The sequence below is a fragment of the Balaenoptera physalus genome (assembly GCF_965194825.1).
Source record: "Balaenoptera physalus genome assembly, chromosome: 16".
NCBI classification, from domain to species: domain Eukaryota; kingdom Metazoa; phylum Chordata; class Mammalia; order Artiodactyla; family Balaenopteridae; genus Balaenoptera; species Balaenoptera physalus.
Window position 1 is genome coordinate 79,048,137 of NC_138898.1, and position 24,322 is coordinate 79,072,458.

Sequence of the window (24,322 nt, forward strand, 5' to 3'; positions counted from 1 at the left end):
CAACCCATCCCTCCCCCACTCTCTCCCCCATGGCAACCACAAGTTTGTTCTCTGTCTGTGAGTCAGTTTCTGTTTCATAGATAAGTTATTTGTGTCATATTTTAGATTCCACATCTAAGTGATATCATATGGTATTTGTCTTTCTCTTTCTGACTTACTTCACTTAGTATGATAATCTCTAGGTCCATCCATGTTGCTGCAAATGGGATTATTTCATTCTTTTTTATGGCTGAGTAGTATTCTGTTGTATATATGTGACACATCTCCTTTATCCGTTCATCTGTTGATGGACATTTAGGTTGTTTCCATGTCTTGGCTATTGTGAATAGCAAGGCAGCAACATTTCTTGAGAGAGCCAAGAGCATGGGCAAGTCCATTAATGGAAGTTCATCTCTGTGGGGCTGCTTCTCCAGAAGGGTAAAGCCAGTGAACCTGGGTCAACTTTCCATCTGTGTCTCTGTTGGACTTGACCTCCATTCCAGAGCCACGTCCAGCTGCATGGCCTTCTCCTTTGTGCTGCTTCCTGCTCCTATCATGTGGCGTCTCTTGCCCTTGGAAATTCCAAGCATGTCAATTAATGTTTCACAATGATGCTGTGCAACGTCACCCCAAAACGCAGTGACTTAGCAAGAAGCACTGATACAGATGTTCATGGGTCTGCAAGGCAGCTGAGGTTCAGCTGGGAGGCTCTGCTTCTAGTGCAAGTTGAGTTCAGGTCTGCCCCATGTGTGTTCATTCTGGTCCCAGGCAGCAGAAACTTGGGGAAAGTTTTCTCATTGACAAGTCATTGTATGAGAGGGCATACCCAACTGCCTCTGCTCATGCCACACCCATTACCATCTCATTGGGCAAAGCAAGTCATGTGACCAAGTCTAACACCAATGGGACAGGAATATTTTCCAGTCAACGGTAAAAATGGGGGGAGGGGTAAATATTTGCTTTGCAATAATTCAAATTATAACATCCATCTCTTCTCCAATGTGATGATCCACAATTGCAAAAGAGCTTCAGATGGAATGTCCTTGGTCTATCCCATTGCTGCTCTGATGCCCTCACATCACCCAATCTGGTGCAGTTGGTGTGTTTCTTCCAGAATCCTTAGCCTCAACTCCCTAACTTCCTGGGCACTATCTTGATCTGCCTTTTTAAGTGCTTTTATGGCCTCAGTTTTCTCATTACTATAAAATGTTTGTTTTTCTTTAACTAATTAAATTTTCATAGGCAACAAATAAAATTTTTAAAAATGAGGCTGGGATGTATAACTGAATCCAATAAATGCAGCACTGTACAGCTTAGCCATGCACTCACTTTGTGTCTGAGAGGCAATGCCACCTGCCATCTGTGTGATCTGTTTATTAAAAGGGAGAGGCCACAGCTTAACCACAGTCTGAGGTTGTAGTCTGCTTCCTAAGTTGGAAAGTTCTACCACTTACCCACGTGCCATGCTCATGATCTGGTTACTAAAGCAGAGAGTTGTAATTCCCAAGCACATGCCTTATTTGTGATCTGGTGAAACAAACAGAAGGAAGCATGACTTACCCAAGTGCCATATTGGCGATCTGGTTACTGAACACATGACCGTACAGCTTGACCACATTGTTGCATTTGTGATCTGTTCCTAAAACAGAAGGCCAGGGGTTTAACCAAGTGTTACGTTTGTGGTCTGGTTAATAAAACAGAGTGCCATCCTACATTCCCACACACCATATTTGTATTCCAATTACTAAAACAAAGAAGCAAATGGCTTAACACAGTCTGCCTTTGTGATCTGGTTGATGAACAGAGGACCATGGGCCTAACCTTGGGCTCCTGTCTGGTTGTTTCCTAGAGGAAAAAGGAGGTCTCTGAACTGTGTGGGGTTTCCTCTGGGAAACAAAATGGGGTCAAGTATATTCTAACTAATTATGGGTTCTAAGAAAAAAACCACCTCGGTTACACATCTCAATCTCAGAACAAAGTATCTTCGTTCTCTTAATTTTTAACAATTGATGCTAATATTTCTATAACATGGAAGGGACACACAGCCTTACACTGCCATTCTTTCCTCTCACTTCTACATACTCCTTTTGTTTCCTACTCTCCATTTAGCCTAGACCCATTTGATTTGGGTCTTCTGATTCTTTAGCCTCTATTTGGTCACCTTTTCTTTTCTTCATCCACTTTACATCCCATATTTTCCATTCTTTAGGTCTGTTAATTGTCACTAGATTTTATTCAATTCCTCTTCTTGCTTTAACGCTGCAATGTATTCAAGGCCCCTTTTGTTGAGTATTTCCATTTGCCAAGTGTTTCTCTTCATGCATGGGGGTTTTCCTCAATGCATTGGTTGTCTGACCTATTTCTGAAGACAATAGACATTCATTCTCTCATTTAACAAATATTGATCTAGGCTTACTTTTGTTAAGTACTGTGGAGATAAAACTGCCAACAGGTCAGGTCTATTCTACAGGACCTTATAGTCTAGTGGACAAAGCAGAAACATCAGCAGGTGATTTCCGTACACTGTTGTAGGTGCCATGATAAAGTTAGGCATGAATAGCAAAAAGAGCATTCAACCTTACGGCACTCCAGAAGGCTGACTAGAGCAATGTCAAAGAAATTGAGGTCTAAAGGAGGAGTTTTGGAGGAGGACAAAGGGCGGAGAGGGTGTTCTGGACAGAGGGAATAGGCAAAAGCCCAGAGATGAAAGAATATCCAGTGCATATGGCAGCCTTGGAGGAGCTTAGGATGGTCGGCACGTAGAGGATCCAGGTGTAGGGGGTGGGGAGAGGCAGGACGGATGGCAAGGCCAGATGCTAGAAGCACGTGGAAAGCTGTGTCGTATAGCTTAGACTCAATGATGAAAGCACTAGCGGGTCATGGAAAGGCTTTCAGTAGGTCACTTGGCTTCTTGACCTTGTTTCAGAAGGGTCTCTAGACCCTAGGGTCACAGTTCATGCAGACAGAATCAAGGTAAACCCAAACCTCATTCATTTGTCCAGCCTGAGAAGATCTACACTTTCTCATCTGTATTTGCAGTGGGTTGCTGTTTGGCTCTCCCTCCCACCCCCCACCCCATCAGAAATGGCTTTCCTCTCTCTGAAGATATTCACCAAGAATGAATTGTCTAGAGTCATGGGTGTAGTAAAAGGAATGTTCCTGAGTGAGACAAGTGATGCAATGATGTCTCAAACTATTGCTTTGCTGAAAGCCAGGTGGAGGCTGTCAGGAGAATCCTAAAAGCCTAAATGGCATTCTTTAAACGAGATAGAAAAGCGGGTGTGCTCTGGCCACGAGGAACTTAAGTCTCTTCTCAGACAGAATTATGTGTTGGCCAACTTCAACCTCCAGCCTGGAGCAGATGTGGATGCTGTGAGCCTAAAGACAGAGATGAGATTGGATATCCCATCATTAACTGCTATAAAAATTATGCCTTATATTCCTATTACCTTGCATTTTTCGTTAAAAAGATTTAACATTTCTTATTTGATTTGATACTAACAAAATCTCTCTGAGGTGGATAAGGCAGGTATTCTTCTTGCCATTATTATTGTTATTCTCTCATTATTACTAGTCTTATTATTCTTTTTATTATTAATATTATCTATTCAATGGATGAGGAAATAGAGTACAAGCTGTTAAGTGACCTGACTAAGGACACTTAGATAGTGGCAGAACCTGTTTTAGATTGTGAGTCCTTGCACATAAGACATTTCCATCAACCCCCTCAGCCAAATATTCTGAACCCCTGTCTGCATTTATTTTCATGATGGTGCAGATAACTCAGCTGATTAGCCTCATTTTCTGAAACTGCCGCCGTTGCCAACCAAGGTGTAAGGAAACGACTCTGGACATGGCATCTGGGCATCAGTTGAGTCTTACATCTGTGATAACTAACCCGGTGACTCGGGTTCCACTTAACTTTTCACGTATGAGCCACAGCAAAACAAAGGGTTGGAGAATGAAAATGTATGAAGAGAAAGGAACTGTGCCTTTTAGAATAAAAAGACCTTTATCCACATTGCAACCCTATGACATAAATAATATTATCTCTATTTTTCATAGGGAAAACTGAGGAACAGAGAAGTTTAGTAGCTTTCACTGGGTCACGCAGCCTGTACATGACAGCGCCTACACAGAAACCAAGGTTATGGACCTTTTCTCAATTTATTCCTACTAAGGACGCATGCGTGCGTGCACGACACAGACAGACAGACAGACACACACACACACACACACACACAGAGGCTTCTTCATTATGCCTTCCCCTTCAGTCAAATCTGTCTTGCATACTTGCCTTAACCCTGTCTCACATTAATAAAATGAACCACATGGGCCCATCAGCACATCCTTTTAGATGTGCAATGGGGAATTTCGTATGTTTTTTAGTCTCAAGAGTTGCTGTGAGGACATGAATACTATTCCTGTGCTCTCCTGCGTGTTTCCCATCTTTCCATTGCATCATCCTGAGACACCACAGACTCTGCAAACATCTCCCAGGGGTTGGCTAGAGTTGGCTCCCTGTCGGGACCCTCTGCCTGTATCTCATGGGAACCAGCTCTTTGAGAAAGTGTTCACAATTTACCCTGTGCCCCCAGACTGCGCGGTCCAGTAGCTGTGACACCCTCGCCCAACAAAGCAAAGCGTACCCTGTGTCCAAACTCGCGAAAATGAGATTTCTTCCCAGACCTAAGTGAGCTCTTGGCAAAAATGCCTTTACTTTATAAACAAAAACCAAACGTAAACCTGTATTAGATTCTTGTTGCTGCTGTAACAAATGACCACACGCTTTGTGGTTTAAAACAATACAGATTTATTCTCCTAGAGATCTGGAGATCAGAAGTCGGAAATCAGTTTCACTGGGCTGAAATCAAGGTGTCGGCACGGCTGTGTGCTTTTTGGAGCCTCTGAGGGGAGACTCTGTTTCCCCATCATTTCCAGCTTCTGATGACCGCCTGCATTCCGTGGCTCGTGGCCCCTTCCTCCATCTTCAAGAGCGTCACTCCAGTCTCTGCTTCCTTCGTTAGGTTGCCTCTCCTCTTTAGCCACATCGCCCTCTGCCTCCCTCTCAGAAGGACCCTGGTGATTACATTTAGGGCCCACCCAGATAGTCCAGGGTGGTCTCCACCCTGCCCTCCCAATCCTGCATCTCAAAGCCCTTCACTTAGTCACATCTGCAAAGTCCCTTTTATCATGTAAAGGAACAGGTTTATAAATTCCTGGGATTAGTATGTGGGTATCTTTGGGGCCATTATTCAGCCTACCACAAAACCCACTTCTAGGGCAGTAGAAATAACTCTGGAGCTCCCACAGGTTCACACTTGTGCACACAGACCGTTCATACCAAATCTAAAATCATATATCTCCTTGTCTTCTGCTACATTATTTAACCTCTCTGAACTCTGACATCTTTATCTGTAAAATGGGCGTAGTGTAGGCTCCACCTCCTCAGTGCGTTAACCCCTGTGAGGTCACGTCTGTGATGTACCTGGCGCAGAAGAAGCTTGCCCTGCATCTAGCCTTTCCTCCTACCTGCTACCAGACAGGCCAGCTGGATGCTAAGCACTTGGTATCCAAATAGTCCATTCCTGGGGGATGTCCTTTCTCAGATCTGCAGCCAGAGGGACCCATCAGTGGGTACAGCTCCCAGGCAAGTTCTCTATATTACAGATCTTCATCTAGAAAGGCACTGCCAATTGAAATGCAGCCCCTGCTTACCCACACTGTAGTCAAACACATCTTCTGTGGAGCCGGGGCTCTGTGATGAGGCAACAGCTACATAGAGTCCACGTGACCCTGGACTCTGGCTACAACGTATCAGTGTGTGCATAGTTTCCTCCAGGGCTTGGAGACCCGTTCTTCCTCTGAGTATCACTGATGTGGTTATCTCGGGTTCAGAGCCGCGCTCTATAAGAAACATGCAGCTGGAAGTACCACCGCGACCTCCTGTGGGCTGAGCAGAAACACGCGGAAATGAGAGCAGAGGCGGGAGCGGCAGAAGCCCAGCTTGTCTGTCGGGTACCGGCCAGCAGTGGGGGAAATGGGCCGCTTCAGCGTCGCCTCCAGCCTGCCCTGTGGTCGAGCACTCTTGAAGAGGAGCGGAAGGAGAATCACTGGCCGGAAGGGCTGGGGTCGGAGCTGCTTCAGGAGCAGAGACTGGGGAGGGGAACCTGCCGAGGGTGCTAGCCCCTTCCTGACGTCATTCAGAGTGGAGACTCTTTTCCAGAGGGCAAAGCTTGTCAGTGTCGGCCACAGACTCTGAGTCACATGTCTGCTCCATAGGGCTTGCCGGGGGTGGAAAATTCCTTCCAGACTGTGGCAGTAAAATAGGTGCTCAATCTCAGTTTTGGCGTGACTGTGGGTTTTCATCTTTCTTCTGAGTCGCCACTGCATTCCAGGGGGCATTTGCAGAGGCTGAACCACGTGTTACGACCCAGTGCCTGACTTGAACTGATTCCTTGTGAGACTGAAGAGCACGGTGCTTTCCCTCTCCCTGTGTCGTCACGTCCCCCGTCCCAAGGACAGGGTCACCTGTGAGAGTCCAGATGAAGCCATCCCAGCCTGGCACCGACTGTTGTTTTTCCAGTGCCTTTACCAGCCTCCCATCTCTTTGCCCAACCTGTGCGTCTTGTCCAAGGCTCCAGGTGTGTCTGCCTCTTTGCTCGTGGCGGGGAGGGGGGCTCCTAACGCCTTGCATTTCAATCTCACTGTGTAATTCTTCGTGTGGGGAAAATCTTGGAGCCAGGAATGACTGCAGGAGTCTCTCTGGTTACACTGGTGTTGTCCGCACTTCACAGCTGGGCGCCACTGGCAGACTGATGGCAAGACACACCCTTTGGGAGGGTCTCCTTCTTAGACAGCGGAAGCTGTGTTGCCTGTGGTGTGAAGCCAACCATGAAACGGAAGGTGCAGGCAGGAAGCTCTGTAGCTCTAATGACCTTGCGTGACCTTGCCGCATTGATGCTCGGGGCACACTTAGAAGATTGGTATATTTTTATGCTGCACCCAGATAAATGGGTGAGCCATGTGGCTGGGACTCTGCCCGAGAGCCTGTCCAAATGCCCCAGAGTACAGGGGTCACCACCGTGGCAAAGTGTAACCAATTCCACCTCCTGGTTGGGAAGCTCTGACCCACTGCCATTCCTGCAGCCCTCTTTCTCGGTGGCATGATGCCGTTTGATGATGGGCGGAGAAAAGGATAAACATGGGCTTGTCCCACTGCTTATTCAGCTCTTCCTTCTCTCAGAAGAGGAAGCAACTGTGCCATCAAAGTCATTTCAAATAATGGCCCCAAAGATACCCACATACTAATCCCTTCTGTGAAAGTTGAAATGAGTTTGGATTCACCTAAAAGCTGGTCGGGGAAGACGCGGCCTCCAGCTGGGCAGGTCTCGGCGGGAGGCAGGGGCGGGGCCTGGGGGCCAAGGCCTCAGAGAGCAGAGCACCCAGCAGAGAGCAGAGCAGAGAGCTCCGTCCTTCCAGCGGCCGGGCATTTCATCCCATCAAGGATTCACGACTTGCCTGGAGATGCAGGCACCCCGGAGGTTCCTCTCGCAGAAGGGAAATGCATTCAATTTCCCTGCTCTTTCACGTTGAAAAGATAGGCAATCTGATCATGGGAAGTTTCATTGCACTGGGAGCTCTTCCTGGCCTTCTCATGGGTTTGGTGGGGGAACACTGCGTGGGGAGAGAAGGCATAGGAAAGTCTTTGCTTTGGAACAAATGGAGAAGTCACATTGATTCATTCAGCAAACGTATGTCCTGCATCCAGCTGGGACCAGGCTCTGTAAAGGGGCTGGGTGTAAACACTGTGTAAGGTGCAGTGCATGCCCTCAGAGGCCTCATCCGCTGCTGGCAGAGGCCGATGAACAGACAAAAGTAACTCCCAGCGGAAGAGCAGCGGTAAAGAGATCTGGGAAGCCCGTGGCTCCAGTGCTGCCCCCATTTGAGCCCCCTGAACTGGTGGAGGGAGGGGGGTCTAGAGGGTCCAGCTTGCAGCCAATCCTGCATGCTCCTCCCTCTGAGTCCAACTAGGAGAGGGGACCCCCGAAAGGCCAGGGGAATCCTTTGACACCCCCATTGTTTACATCAATTCCCCAGAAGAGAAAAACAGAGGGGATCTTGAGAAAATGATCTTCTTTTTCTGTCGGCGCCACAGAGCTGCCTGACTTCTATGACCCATCACAGAAGGGTCATATGCACCTATTTAGAGACAATAATTCCTGGAAAGCACAGCAGGAAGGGCTGCATGTTTTGCCACCATGGTGGGCAGCCATGTTTTGGGAGAAGGATCTTCTTTCTGGACTAGAACTTTATATGCCTTAGTTCAAACCTGACTGAACATCAGAATCCTCTGGAGGGCTTGTTAAATACGGGTTCCTAGGACCCAGCCCCAAAGCCTGTGATGCATCAGGTCTGGGATGGGGCTGGGATTTTGCATTTCCAGCTAGTTTCTGGGTGATACTGGTGCTGCTGGTCCAGGGAACACACTTTAGAATCACTGGGCTTGATGAATCGAGGATGAGCAGCCATCTTCCCACTTTAAGGGAACCAGGCTTCCTGAGCAAGAGATCACCTGTATCCACAAAGCGGCTCATGGACACGCACAGTGCCTGATGCCCAGCGAAAATCCCCACAACCAGCTGGGCAATAGGACCCAGGAACATCCTAGCCAGTCTCTCCTTTGGCAAGTCGAGCATTTGGGTCGTGTGTTTCTCATTTATGTATTCGGAAACAGAAACAATAACAACTATAACATTGGATTAATTACAATTTAACAAGCCTAAGAAAAAGAATGCAGAGGGGCTTCCCTGGTGGCGCAGTGGTTGAGAATCTGCCTGCCAATGCAGGGGACACGGGTTCGAGCCCTGGTCTGGGAAGATCCCACATGCCGCGGAGCAACTGGGCCCTTGAGCCACAACTACTGAGCGTGCGCGTCTGGAGCCTGTGCTCCGCAACAAGAGAGCCCCCGATAGTGAGAGGCCCGTGCACCGCAATGAAGAGTGGACCCCGCTTGCCGCAACTAGAGAAAGCCCTCGCACAGAAACGAAGACCCAACACAGCCAAAAATAAAAATAAATAAATAAAAAAATTTTAAAAAAAAAGAATGCAGAGGAGGAGCTAATCATGTGAGAATTGTAGGAGAGGCCTGTCTCATGTTCTTTAATATTTTAATCTTTAAAAGTGATGCAAGAGATTTTTAGATCCTTTTTTTTAAAAGCAGGGACCATAACCAACTGGGACACAAAAGGAATGGGTAAATAAAATAATCATATAATACATAATACAATAAATAATATAAAGTAATAAGATTATGGAAGGAAACAAAATTACACTGCAGAATTAAAATCTTCTCCAGAGACAGTAGGAACAGTAGGAACAGAATTAACAGTGCAAAAAAAAATGAGTAAATACAAAACAAAGTGATGAAAATTATTAGAGAAAAAATGAAAACTTTGGAAACAAAGAATAGAAATCTAAGAAGCATTCGTGTTCTGGAGAAAGGAACGTATTAGATAGAACAGGAGAAAGACAAGAACCAAAGTGATTGTCAGGAAACAGGAGGCAGAAAATGACATTGGTGTAAAAATTAAAAGCCCCCTCACAAAATTCCAGCCAAGATTAATGCAAAAACATGTCGTTTAGCAGAACATGGAAAACATTTTTTTAGTTTCATGGATAATGAAATATTCCTACTAGTGTCCAGGAAGAAAAAAAAATGATCTTCAAAGTGAAAACTTAGGCCACCATCCAATCTGTTTTTGCTCCTCCCCCGCAATAAACAACACTGGAACTGGAGAAGTTCCAATGGAGCTTGGAGGGGAAATTCTGTGCGATTCTAGAATTTTCTAACAAACTAAGTTGTCTATCATGGGATGTGGGGAACGGGGAAGTATTATCAGAATAGAAGAACTCAGAAAATGTAATGTTCACAAATGCTTCATTGTCAAACTATTTTTTTAAGTTTTGTAGCAGATAATTGGATGGATGTCAGGTACTCAGGGTTGGGAGAGCCATAGAAAAATGGAACTGAGCATTGAAGTCAATTAAATACAATGAAATAGCAGTAGCTGTTATAAATGTTACAAAATTAAACGCAGAAGCCAAATACTGTTCTAGAACAAGATGCAAATAGTAGAAAACGTGTCATGATAAATCTCAAATTAAACTTACGAAGACTATAAAGTGTCAGGTAAGAGATAGGAACATGAAGGTTTATAAATTTTCTTATCATATGTAAAGAAAGATGAGAAAATGCAGTTTAATTTCTTGAGTTTGATAATATAAGAAATTATGGCTTAAGTAATGTAGTTGATAAATGGAAAGATATCCACCACTATAATCAAAACTAGGACAACTGTAGGGTTTTCTTTTTTCCAGAGACAAAAGGCAAGGAAAACATAAGGAAGGTCTGAAGGCTAGAAAGCAGGAGATGAACTGACAAAAGTACAGCCAAACATGTTTATAACAATATATGAAAATGTAACTAGACTCCACCATTGGAAGGCAAAGAATCTCCCATTAGATTTTTTTAAAACTCCAACTCTATTCTCTTTGTAAGAAATGTACATTCTCTTTATGAGACATACCTTTTTTTGAAGTTTTTTAAAAACTTTTATTGAAATATAGTTGATTTACAGTGTTGTGTTAGTTTCAGATGTACAGCAAAGTGATTCAGTTATGTGTGAGTATATATATGTATATATACATATATATAAAATGTGTGTATATCATATATATATTCTTTTTTAGGTTATTTTCTGTTATAGGTTATTACAAGATATTGAGTATAGTTCTCTGTGCTATACAGTAGGTCCTTGTTGGTTATTTATTTTATATATAGTAGCACGTATATTTTAATCCCCAAATTCTAATTTATCCCTCCCAAGAGACATACCTTTTTTTTTTTAAGTAATTAGCTTTTTTTAAAAATTTTATTTATTTATTTTTAGCTGTGTTGGGTCTTCGCTTCTGTGGGAGGGCCTCCTCTAGTTGCAGCGAGCAGGGGCCACTCCTCATCGCGGTGCGCGGGCCTCTCACTATCGCGGCCTCTCTTGTTGCGGAGCACAGGCTCCAGACGCGCAGGCTCAGTAGTTGTGGCTCACGGGCCCAGCTGCTCCGCGGCATGTGGGATCTTCCCAGACCAGGGCTCGAACCCGTGTCCCCTGCATTGGCAGGCAGATTCTCAACCACTGCGCCACCAGGGAAGCCCGAGACATACCTTTTTAAAGAGACGTGTATAATATAACACAGAAAGTTTAAGAACCAAAGGAGAGATGTTTAATGGAAAATGCACACAGAAAGAAAGCAAGCATAGCCATATTGATGTATAAACAGATGTTTTTTCCAATAGAAGGCACTTAAATATTTTTTGACAGATTGTGTATATTGATAACAACGCGCAGTACAATTCTGTACCCATTTCCAACGTGTGGGTTTTTTCCCCACACCACCAAGCAATTCTCCATCACCAGCTGGGTGTTCTACAGTTCAACTCAATTCTGACACTCTCTACCCAGAGACAATATCAGATCCCAGAAGGTAAGGACTTGAGCTCACAAGACTGCCCCCGACGCCACCACCTCAGATGCCGATCACAAGTCCAGCTTGTCACCTGTGCTTCTGATTGGCCTGTAAATCGGAGGTTCCCACAACCCACCCCTTGGGTTCTATTAATTTGCTAGAGCAGCTCACAGAACTCAGGAAATCCGTTTACTTACTAGATTACCAGTTTATTACAAGGCTATTAAAGGATACAAATCAATGGCTAGATACATAGGGCGAGATCCCAAACAAAGAGACATCTGTCCTCATGGAGGTGGGGGCCTGGCATGGTAGCACATGGATGCATTCTGGTTCACTCACCCAGAAGCTCTCTAAACCCCTTCCTTCTGGGTTTTTATGGAGGCTTCATGACATAGCCATGGTTGATTAAATTATTGGCCATGAGTGACTGATTCAACCTCCAGCCCCTCTCTCCTCCCTGGATAGCAGGGGATGAGACTGAAAGTTCCAACCCTCTATTCATGACTGATTCCTCTGGTGACCATCTCCTCCATCTTTAGAGGATTTCCAAAAGTCACCTCATTAACATAAACTCCGTTGTGGATGAAAGGGGCTTGTTATGAATAATGAGACGCCCATTTATGGCTCTGATGTGATTTCAGGAACTGAGGACAAGAGACCAAATATGACAAAGATGCTCTACGGCTTTTATCACTTAAGAAATTCCAAGGGTTTGGGGAGATGTGAGCCAGGAACAATGGACGGAAGACCAAAATATACACTTACTATAACTCGTAATATCACACGTACCTTACCCATTCTGTAAGGGAGGCTTCCCATCCGTTTACCTTGATATCCTCCCAGTGCCTTTCCGGGGCTTTTTCATACTCAGTACACTCTTCCCAGGTGTTACCATCTTTTCTGATGACTTTTATTATCATCTGTATGCAAATGACTTCCAGGTCATTAGCCCATATCTGTACATCCTACTGCCTCCTGGGCTGTTCTGTTGGGCTGTCCCTCCGGAACCGCCAATGCACACATCCACAGTTTCACGTCACCTTTTTCTCCAAGCCTTTTCTTCCTCTGTTCCCATTCGGCTGAGCGTAAAACCCAGGTGTGATCCTGATTGGTTCACTGAGTTTCACCCTCCACACACGAGTCATCTTGTCCAACTGTCTCTTACTTGGCTCTTGAATGCTGTCTGTCGCCACAGTCCACAGTTAAAAAATGATTAAAGAAGACAATTTCGGTCATATCAGCAAACTTTTTTTAACATTTCATGAAGCGGACAGGTTCCATTCCGAGAACTGCAAAATGGGGTAGAAGGCAGGAAGCTTTTATGGGATAAAGAATAAAGAACAAAGAAGAGAAAAAACAGAAAATATTTGATTGGCTGGGGTCACAAGGTCCCCCTTGTTTGGCGTGAGAAAGCCCGGAGTTGGGTTGGCATTTGGGAGTTGGCCAAATGGACATACTGTGTTTCTGGTCAAGAGGAGTGTTTACAGGGACATGAAAGTTATCTAGGTTTTGGTTTGCTGGCGTGACACCCCGGGGCAGAATTGGCTTCATCTTGGGCCTGGCAGGCTATTTCAACACCACCGTAGTTTCTAAACCTGTTATTTCAATAGCCTTCCCTCCGGTCATCTTGCAGCTTGTGCCAGCAAAGGGTAATTTTTCTCAGGCTCAATCGTGATGAAGTAAGTTCTCTGTTGAAGATCCTTTCGTGGCACCCCATCCTACCCAAAAGGTAAAACTAAGCTCCATTCCTCAAAAAATTCAGCATAGAATTACCATTGATTTGGCAATTCCAATTCTAGGTATATACCCCAAAAAACGGAAAACAGGGACACGAGCAGATGCTTGTACACTCACATTCATAGCAGTAACAGCCACAAGGCAGAAGCAATACCAGTATTCAGGGATGGATAAATAGAAAAACAAAGTATACATACGATGGAATGTTGTTCAGCCTCAAAGAGGAATAAACACTACGACATTGATGATCCTTGCAGACATGACCCAAGCAAAATTAACCAGTCACAAAAGGACAAATACTGTACGTTCCACCTCCACGAGGGACCTAGAGCAGTCAAATTCACATTTGGCTATTTACAGAAAGTAGAATGGTGACTGCCAGAGCCTGGGGGCGGGGCGGGGGTGGGGGGATGGGGAGATAGTGTTTAATGGGTAAGGAGTTTCAGCTGGGGAAGATAAAAAAAGCTCTGGAGACTGCCGGTGGTGATGGCTGCACAACAATGTGAATGTACTTAATGCCACTGAACTGGACCCTTAAAAATGGATAAAATGGTAAATGTATGTTATGTATATTCTACCACAATAAAAAAGTAAAAGCAAACAAGCAAAAAACAACCAAGCTGTGGATGGACCTAGAGATTATCCTAGCAAGTGAAGCAAGTCAGACAGAGAAAGACAAGTATGATATCACGTATACGTGGAATCTTTAAAAAAAATGACACAAGTGAACTTATTTACAAAACAGAAACAGACTCACAGACACAGAAAACAAACTTATGGTTACCAAAGGGGAAAGAGGAGGGGGAGGGATATATTAGGAGTCTGGGATTCACAGAGGCACACTACTATATATAAAATAAACAACAAGGACCTACTGCATAGCACAGGGAACTATATTCAATATCTTGTAATAACCTGTAATGAAAAAGAACCTGAAAGACAATATATAGATATATATAACTGAATCACTTTGCTGTACACCTGAAACTAACACAACATTGTAAAGCAACTCTACTCCAATAAAAACAACAACCACCACCACCAAGCTCCTCTCCATGGCCTTTATTGACTAGCACCCCGCCCACAGCTCTCATCTCATCCCCGACCACCTTCTCCTGCTCCAAGTCCTCAGAAGAACTCAACACATGGCCGTTTGATGGACCTGTGAGCTTTTACATTCCCCAGGGGTTTCCAAGCCATCCTGGGTGGCCCTTATCACAGCGAGTTATCCCACTGAATTAAAATCACTCACTTGCTTGTCTTTTGAAAGCAATCAACATCTCGCTCACCTTTGTGTCTCCATCACAGTGCCTGGTGTGGAGCCAGCCTCAATAACCATTTGTTGAATTAGGAAATCAATCTTTTTGCTATAAAGGATAGCGTCATTTAAAAAATATTAGGACTAAAAGAACAATTTGTGGAGATGCAATTCTTTTCCACAGACTGCAGTGTGTTACTCATGGTCTTTGACACATCAAGTCATCCACAGAAAATAAGGTTATACAAGATACAGATGATAATTATAAGACTACATAATATAATTAATAAGGATAACTATATTTGTGTAATTGACTCTACAGAGATTTTACCATAATGGAAGACTCCTTAGGTTCCTAAAAATAGCAGCTGTACCGGCTAAAGTGGCTCTTTAACCAAGATTCACTAAAAACAGAATAAAACAACAAAAATCAAACCTAGAAGAAAGAAAAACAAATAGGGTGAAAAATACCAAATGGGATAGAAGGAGCATTGAGAGAGATTTAAAACTGTGGAACTGTTGTGCATAGTTACGTGCTAACAGTGATGAAAATCTTTTGGCTGGTTTTCTGAAAAAGGACGTGATTTCAAAATTGACTCAGGAAAAATTTAAAAGCTCAATGGATTGATCACCATGAAAGAAATACTTGTTGGCATTGTGCCCATATTGTTGTATAGTGATTTCTTTCAAACTTGTGAAAGACAGCTCTATTCTGACAATGCAGAAAACATGGAATTCTACTCAACTGATTTTGCTTAAGTATTAATATCCTCACATTAAAACATGACCCAGAGAACCAAATAAAAGGAAAACTATAGATTTCTGGAATCTCCATTTTTCCTTCTCTTTTTACAGCCCCTGACTAGTTCTTTTTACCTAATATCTGAATTTCAGCAAATTCTCAGCTGTTGAGAGTTTTTCCAGGTACTCTGGTCCTTCAAATTGGTCTTCCAGGAAATGGTTACTCATTTTCTCAGAGTCTGTTTGATTTTGTCATTCTTTGTCTCTAACGATGGCAGAGGGGCCCCAGATTTCCCATCTGTGAGGTCCATCACCCACACCATGAATTTTGCCAGGCTTCTCTCGATATCCAGGCTAATAACCACATGATCTCCTATCAAATCTAAAGGGAGATTATGTCATGGGTCAACCCTAAGTGTCTCGGAATTCACTTTCATAGTCAATTAAACTGTGATGCAGAAAACAAGTCCACTTTACACACACACACACTCCCCCTTCAATTATTCTTACTCATATAAATGGCTTTGAACTTGAGTCATTTAGGTTTCCAGCAAGTTCCAGTAACCCAATTTAATTTGTCAGAACAAGGGGCATATTGAAAGCCAGGTAGGAATTGCTTTACAAAGAAAGCAGGGGGAAAAAAATGTCTCAAACTTCCTTTCATCATGATCCAGACTAACTTAAAACGTTGATTTCTGTATTCAGTCTTGGGTGAGTTATACTGCAGAAACCCCAAAGTCTTAGTGGCTAATAACCGGGGTTTATTTCTCACTCAAATTACATGCCCTTCGTGGATTAGCTCCATGTTGCATTCACTCTGGGACCCAGGATGAAGGAACGGCCCATATTTAGTGTGTTTTTGTGGCAGAAGAAAAAGAGAAATGGCAGAACACACGGATAACTTTGAGACTTCTCCTTGGAATTCCATCACTTTCATATAGATCACTTTCACCCTCGTTCAATTGGCCAAAGCCTGATGCTAATGGGCAGGGAGATATAATCCTCTCACAGGAAGGGGAAAGAAATCATTGGAAATAATATAACCCATTACAGCCCACACTCTTGCTCATAAATATTTCCCTCCCTTCAAAATATACAAAATATACTCATCCCCTCCCCAAGGGAGACACTCAAAAGTCCCATCCAATGACAACAGAAGACAAGATCTAGAATCTCAAGATGTACATCAAATCTGGGTGTGACTTCTCTTGATCTGGAGACATATGAACTGCAAAGTCAAATTACCCCTCTGAATCCACCCCATCCCCCCAACACACACTCAATTTATAGTAGTGGAACGGGGTCAGGTTAACCACCAAAAATATTCCCATTCAGAAAGCAAACAATGGAACACGCATAGCAGTCCAAGTCTCGGAGCAATTCTGAAATCCTGTTGAACAGACCTTGAGGTGAGGTATGTTCCTTGATTAGACCCTAGTTGTGTTTCCTGGAAATGGCGCTTGATGTCGTTACATGATTTCATCACCATCTGGGAGATCCATCCTTTTCCACTTGTTCTCTTTGTACTCACCTGATGAGGGTGAAACGGCACTCCTTCTCAGATGGGACTCAAACCTAGCCAAAGTTCAGACTGGGACTTGAACCCACGGGCTGGGACTTGAATCCACGATCCCTGACTACAAGGGGACTCGAACCCACTGTCTTTTTCTTTTTTTTTTTTTTAACATTTTTATTAGAGTATAATTGCTTTACAGTGGTGTGTTAGTTTCTGCTTTATAACAAAGTGAATCAGTTATACATATATATATATCCCCATATCTCTTCCCCCTTTCGTCTCCCTCCCACCCTCCCTATCCCACCCCTCTAGGTGGTCACAAAGCACCCAGCTGATCTCCCTGTGCTATGCGACTGCTTCCCACTAGCTATTTTACATTTGGTAGTGTATATATGTCCATGCCACTCTCTCACTTCGTCCCAGCTTACCCTTCCCCGTCCCCGTGCCCTCAAGTCCATTCTCTAGTAGGTCTGCATCTTTATTCCCGTCTTGCCCCTAGGTTCTTCATGATCTTTTTTTTTTTTTTAGATTCCATATATATGTGTTAGCATACGGTATTTGTTTTTCTCTTTCTGACTTACTTCATTCTGTATGACAGACTCTAACTCCATCCACCTCACTACAAATACCTCCATTTCGTTTCTTTTTATGGCTGAGTAATATTCCATTGTATATATGTGCCACATCTTCTTTATCCATTCATCCGATGATGGACACTTAGGTTGCTTCCATGTCCTGGCTATTGTAAATAGAGCTGCAATGAATATTGTGGTACATGACTCTTTTTGAATTATGGTTTTCTCAGGGTATATGCCCAGTAGTGGGATTGCTGGGTCGTATGGTAGTTCCATTTTTAGTTTTTTAAGGAACCCCCATACTGTTCTCCATAGTGGCTGTGTCAGTTTACATTCCCACCAACAGTGCAAGAGGGTTCCCTTTTCTCCACACCCTCTCCAGCATTTATTGTTTGCAGATTTTTTGATGATGGCTGTCTTTTGATTAAAACCACTCACCCGGTGTCAGGACTTACTGAAGCTCAGGTTCTTTTGTCTCATCACAGGAAGTCAGTGTGAGGCAAAGCGGCAGGCCAAGAGTGAGTTTATTAGCATAGGACGCTTGTGAGAGATACAAGTGGGCTGGCAAGGGAACACAGCCCTGAGAACAAAGAGGGCTACATTTTTATAATAAAATTAAAAGTGGGGAGAAGAGAAGACCACCTCTTCCTCATTCTTGGGCAGATGTCATGGTGCTATTTAGATCATATATATATTAGCAAAAGGGTGGTAACATATACTAAAATATGGTCATTTATCTCACGTTTTGGTATAATGTCCCCTTTCACCTAGTTTCTTTCCCCTTTCACCTATATTTCTGTCTTGGCCACATGCAGAAATGCTACTCTTCAAGGACTCTTAACTCTCTGAGTTCATGTAACAGGATTCACATCCCGTATCTATTGTCTTGTGTTTTAAATATCAGGGTTTGTGGCTTGAGTGTGTCTGGCACTTGGATGCACCTGGTCTTCTTTCAAGGTAGAGTAGATTGTTGCTAGGTTACTGGATTCTTTTCTTGAGTGGTTATTAGCTTATAACAGTCTCCCAAACTCCCTTAAAATTCCTTTTCTGTCTTAATCCCCTAGTGAGATTTCTAAACTGACTATTTAATTATCCTACTCTATCCCTATCAAGGGTATTGGAAAATGTACCCTTCTTGGGGCCTCTGTAACTCATCCTCAAAGTGGTTTGTGCCCAGAGAAGGTTGGGAGCCCAAAGATAATTTTAAGTTTTGAACAGTCGTAGTCGTTTAGTCCCAGGCTGTTTGCTCTTGGCTCTCTCAAAAAGTTAGTCATTTCTAAAAATCTATTTAACTCCAGTTGGTTTCTGCTAATAGCCACATCCACAATTATTTTTGAGACATACCTCTCTCTAAACTTAATGACCAGCTTTCTGGGAGAGCCACCTAACATATTCAGAGATTTTAACAAGGGACATTTTGATTTGTTTTAATAGACTTGGATTGTTATTTATAGCATTTCTCAATTTTATCTCTTCCTAGTAGGAGATGAGAAACAATTGCTTCTTTCAACCCTGCAAGACCAGAAATTTGGGGGTTGTCTCTATTCCTGGCTTGCAAAACAATCAATTCTTTCCTGAGTTCATCACCTTTTTTTCAAATTGAGTATAATTAACATATAACATTATATCAGTTTCCTATGTATAAGATAATGATTTGAAATTTGTGTGTACTGTGAAATGCTCACCACAAGAGGTCTAGTTAACAGTCATCACCACACATAGTTACACATTTTTTGTGTGTGAGAACTTTTAAGATCTATTCTCTTAGCAACTTTCAAATACACAATACAATGTTATTAACTATAGTCACCATGCTGGATATTACATCTGCAGGACTTATTTTATAACTGGAAGTTTGTACCTTTTGACCCCCTTCACCCATTTCACCCACTCCCCACCCCCCTGCCTCTGGAAACTACCCATCTGTTCTCTGGATCTGTGAATACGGGTTGGTTGGTTGGTTGGTTGGTTTGTGGATTACACACGTAAGTGAGATCATACAGTATTTGTCTTTCTCTGTCTGATTTAGTTCACTCTGAGCTCATCTCTTTCTTGTAGATGAGCAACCGATTGCAACCAGAGCCTGCTGTGTCCCAAACTTTTTACCTAAAGCCACAAACCCATTCAATGTGTATCTGCCCTCTGAGTTATCACAGGCAACAACTTTACCAAATGTTTTGCTCCTGCCTAACATGGGTTGTCATCTTTCCAGCCTCCAATAACAGTTTTCTTATTTTCCTGGCCCTGGAATCCATACATACATTGTTATGGTAGCTTTTCATTTCTATGTACTAATTTCTATATTGTTGACTTAAACCAAGTTATACCAAATCTCTATGGCTACAACGAAGGGCATTTGTTACTCCCATTAGTTTTCCTTTTTGGGGCTATCTTCTCCACTTTATCCTCATTCTGGGACCCCAACAGAAGGAACAGCCTCTTTGTAGGACAGAAGGAAAAGGACACAGGCTAGACCCACACAATGGCTCTTAAAGATTTTAATCAATGTGACCTATGTTAGTTCTACTCACATTTCATCGGCCAAGAAAGTGACATGACCAAATCTGATAGAAATGGAGTGGAAAAGTAAATCTTGTCCCTTGTAGCGGAAGAACATAAGTGGAAACGCTACACCTTTTTTCAGCTGTTCTTCCTCATAAACATGGCTTGGAACGTGCATTTTATCTTGTTAGAGCAAGATACATGCTGGCTTCTTGGAAGATTTAAAACTTTCTAGAGACATATGCATTGTCTGAAGTGTGACACACTCCAAAGTACATGAGGTGTGGAGGGGTGACAGCAGATGGCTGGATGAGTAGGAAACCAAACTAGCAGGTGGCATCTTTTTCTCCAAGATTCTCTACTGAGAGGGTAATCGCATTCCCTGAATTCCCGAGAAGTTCCTGCAAGTTCACAAGTGTGCTTGGAGCTGAGCGTGGCAGGAAACTGCTCATCTGATGTCTTGAAAAGCTGGGACAAATCTCTGTAGGAAGGCTTACGGCTTGCTAGTCATGCCCCAAGCTGAGTTCTCACCCCCAAGTGCCCCAGACCCTCTCACTCCTCTCTTTTTTTTGTAAATTGATTGATTGATTGATTTTTGGCTGCGTTGGGTCTTCGTTGCTGCACGCGGGCTTTCTCTAGTTGCAGCGAGTGGGGTCTACTCTTTGTTGCCGTGCGCGGGCTTCTCATCGCGGTGGCTTCTCTTGTTGCGGAGCACGGGCTCTAGGCCTGTGGGCTTCTGTTGTTGTGGCACACTGGCTCAGTAGTTGTGGGTCGCGGTCTTAGTAGTTGTGGCTGTAGAGCATAGGCTCAGTAGTTGTGGCGCATGGGCTTAGTTGCTCCGCGGCACGTGGGATCTTCCCCGACCAGGGCTCGAACCGAAGTCCCCTGCACTGGCAGGTGGATTCTTAACCACTGTGCCACCAGGGAAGTCCCCCCTCACTCCTCTTTATCTCCACAGTTCGACATGCAGAGGATAACTCTGGAAGAGCTGAAGCACATCCTCTATCACGCCTTCCGGGACCACTTAACAATGAAGGACATTGAGAACATCATCATCAACGAGGAAGAGAGCCTGAATGAGACCTCGGGGAACTGCCAGACGGAGTTTGAGGGCGGTAGGTACCTCTGCTTCTTCTCTCTGCCTGGTCTGGGATAGGCCAGCCCTTCCACATCCTCTGTATGAAAAATGTGTTTACAGTCTCTTGGGCCGAAGTGGCCTTGGACGGAGGCCACAAATCCAGGACCGAGGTTAAAAGATCCTTTTTGCCAAGATGTAGTAGGTTTCTTTTTTTTCTATTTTTTTCCCCCAACTCTGCATTTTTGCAAGACCTGTATTGACCCTTCCTTCCTCCGGTGACCCTGGGGTCTGTGACTTGATAAGTGGCTTTGTGGTGTTGGCCTTTATTTAGTGGGGGCTGCGTGGGGTGATGTAAGGAGCCTGTTTGAGCTGTCCGCAAACCCGGATCAAGTCCAGTGGCTAATTGTGTGACCTTGGGCAAGGGGTGTATCTTCTCTGAATGAGTTTCCTCACCTATAAACATCAGGATAATTACACCTACTTCACAGGTTCCTTAGGAATGAATTACCTCTATTCTATGCTCTCTAAATACACTGGCCAACAAAAGCCCTGCTCATGAAAAAACTCTCATGAACTTCACCAAGAAAATAAGGTTCTCCTGGGGCCAAAAAAGAGACCCATGAGAGGTCATTTTTCTTGGACTCACGAAAGAAAGCTTAAAAAAAAGGCTACCTTATTCCCTAATCAGTAGAGAGTTCCAGGGAAGTTAAATAATCGAATCCGTCTTTCCAACTTTGAAAATCAGAGCTGCTTTAACAGCTCTGATGTACAGAAGTTTTTTTAATTACCTTAAAACAGCATAGCAGGCTACGGGCAATTTTTAACTTATTTAAGGTTGAGACTTTTTTAAAAGGTCTACTATTTTTTTCGGTTCTTTTTTTTTGAACATTACAACAAGCCAATGTGTACAGATGGTAAGCTGTCACATAGACACCAGAATGGAATTTGGTTCTTTGGTTTTGGAGCTGCTGTGTTAGAACCAGCCGAGGCCCATGACAGGCAGACAGCACGGGGCTGAGTTTGTCTAGGTGGACACAGTGGTACATCCAGACCTGCGCACCCGTGGGCCCTGTGAGGGCTGAACTGCTACAGGAAACAGGAAGTGGCTTATACCCCGAGGTTACAAAATTAACTCACATCAGGGAAATTGGGAGTGGTGGGATTGGGGTAAACTTGACAGCAATGCCTCCTTGTAAAGGCGTTCACAGCGAAAATTTTCAAAAGTGCTGTGTACAGCAAACAAAACCCAGCTGTGGTCCAGAAGGTGCCTTGGTTGCCCTGCTTGGGACTTGGACCATAGCATCAATGTCTGCGTTTGGAGTTGGAGCCACACGGACCACACAAGGGCGGGAAGGTCACAGCCAATGCCGTCTACAGCCGGGCAGGCAGGGGAATTGGGAGGACGAAGACGGGTGAAGAGGGCAGGGATTGGATTAAAATTTGGGAAAACAGCAGGCCTGGCTTCTCCGTTCCATCTTGATTTTAGCTGACAGACTCAGTGCTCAAACAGTAGAAGTATTTGGGGGCTCTGGTCACCCTGCTGTCAGACACACTCTTGAAATGAGTAGGAAGAGTATTTCTGAGCACTGCATTTTCCACAAGAACCTATGTTCATGGATTGGTGCTTTATTCAGAGAAATGTCACAAGTCTTAGTAATTTCAGAAAGGTCAGACTGCCCTGGGAAATAGTCTGAACTCTAAGCACTGTCTTTTTGTTACTCAAAAGCTCATCTATTAATAAAATAAATAGCTGACTTAGGGGTTTCCAAATAGAAGTCTTCCTGGGTCTGCTTTAATGATTAGTACATATAGCATTAGCAACACTTACCGTTTGGGGGTGATTGATAAGGGCCAGGCACTGTGCTTTAAAATTCATGATCTTATTTAATAAAAGGAATATTATTTGTAATTCACACCTTGATTTCTTGAATGACCTCTGTGATCTTGATTACATAATCCCTTTTACATATTTTCATGTCAGAGAGGGTTTTTAAAATACGTCAGAGCTTTTTGGCCCCAAACACAACCTCACTGTGTTTGTGTTTAGGTGTAAGATTTTTCCCATCTCGGATATGACCAAAGTCACCAGTGCGTGTATTTTAATGCCCACGGCTCTCTCCAGATTCAGGAAAGGGGCTCCCTGATTTTACTCAGGGCAAAGGAGTCTGGGAAGAGATGGACGCACAGACACAGAATTCACCCTGGTGCCCTAGGACTGAGAGAGTCCATTTGAGACCTTGTGGTGACCTTGGCCTTCTCCCTTCCATCTTTCCCCCATGCCTGCTGCCCACAAACAGGGACCTGCTGGCAGTTTGAGCCTCTCCCTGCTTCTGCCGAAGTCTGATGGCGTAGTTGCATGACTTGTGCTTCCTAAATCTTCTCGGCCTCCAGCTGTTTGGGCCGCCCCATCGCCCCAGCGATCAACTCCTTTCTGTCTGCTCTCGCCCTTGACCCAGGCTGCCCCCTCGCCTGTCCAGCCACTTCAGCCAGGGCCTCGCTGACATTTCAGAATCCCCCTCCCACGGGTCAGCGGGCACCATCCCACATCTTGGTAAATCCAGCATCTAACTCTGTAGGGACAAGGTGATTGCCTTTCTTAATTTCAATGATGGAACTTTTTTTTCTTTTTTTTGGCCGCGCACCACGAGGCATGTGGGATCTTAGTTCTCCGACCAGGGATCAAACACACCCCCCCCTGCAGTGGAAGTGCGGAGTCTTAACCATTGGACCAAGAGGGAAGTCCCAGCAATGGAACTCTTATCTCTCCAAATTTTATCTTCTCTGCAACCCCAAATGACCGATGCAGGGACGGGAGCTGGAATATTTCCCCCAGGCCCCAGAGCCCCCCCTCAGACCACCTCCACTCTTTCTGCTTCCCACTCAGGAAGCTCTCTCCTGCTCTTCTGAGAGCTTTGCGGCAGCAAATATGTTCCCATGCTGATTAGCTCGCCCGTAAAGCTGGGTGATCCATGGCGCTTGGAAATTCTGCTCTATTTAGTGTCAGAGGAAGGAATCAAGAGGAAGGTGTCAGAGGAAGGAATCAAGGAAGGAATCAAGGTGTAAGGACCTATTACACCTAAAGATGTAAGAAGTCTTTGCCTTAAAAAAGTGAAAGGGCATATCGGTCTCTGAGCAAAGAAGGAGGAGATAGTCAGTGAAACAGGCATTTTGTAGCAGAGTCAGAATTTGAAGAAGCCCACGTCAGATGTCTTTGAGTTCAGCAAAGCTGGAGCTTCTGGAGTGAGGAAGAGGTTTGAAAATGCTGCAGTGTGTGTCCGTTAGAAATTAACAGGAGGGCTTCCAAAGGCCATCTGCATCATTTTATGTCAATGATTGTATTTTTCACTTTTATAAATCTTGGGTCTGATACTTTCACAAAGGTGTTCGGATTCTGTCCATTAAGTCAGGAA

At 44.1% G+C, this 24,322-nt stretch overlaps 1 protein-coding gene across 16 annotated transcripts in view; it reads left to right on the plus strand.

Annotated features, from left to right (window-relative positions):
• The window catches only part of CALN1 (calneuron 1), a 477,883-nt gene that overhangs the window by 434,268 nt on the left and 19,293 nt on the right, over positions 1-24,322 (plus strand). For all 16 annotated transcript variants that reach the window (XM_082432419.1, XM_082432431.1, XM_082432434.1 and 13 more), the window contains one exon: positions 20,793-20,949. In XM_082432419.1, coding sequence (XP_082288545.1) covers positions 20,793-20,949 — 157 coding nt within the window. The remainder of the gene's footprint in view (positions 1-20,792; positions 20,950-24,322) is intronic.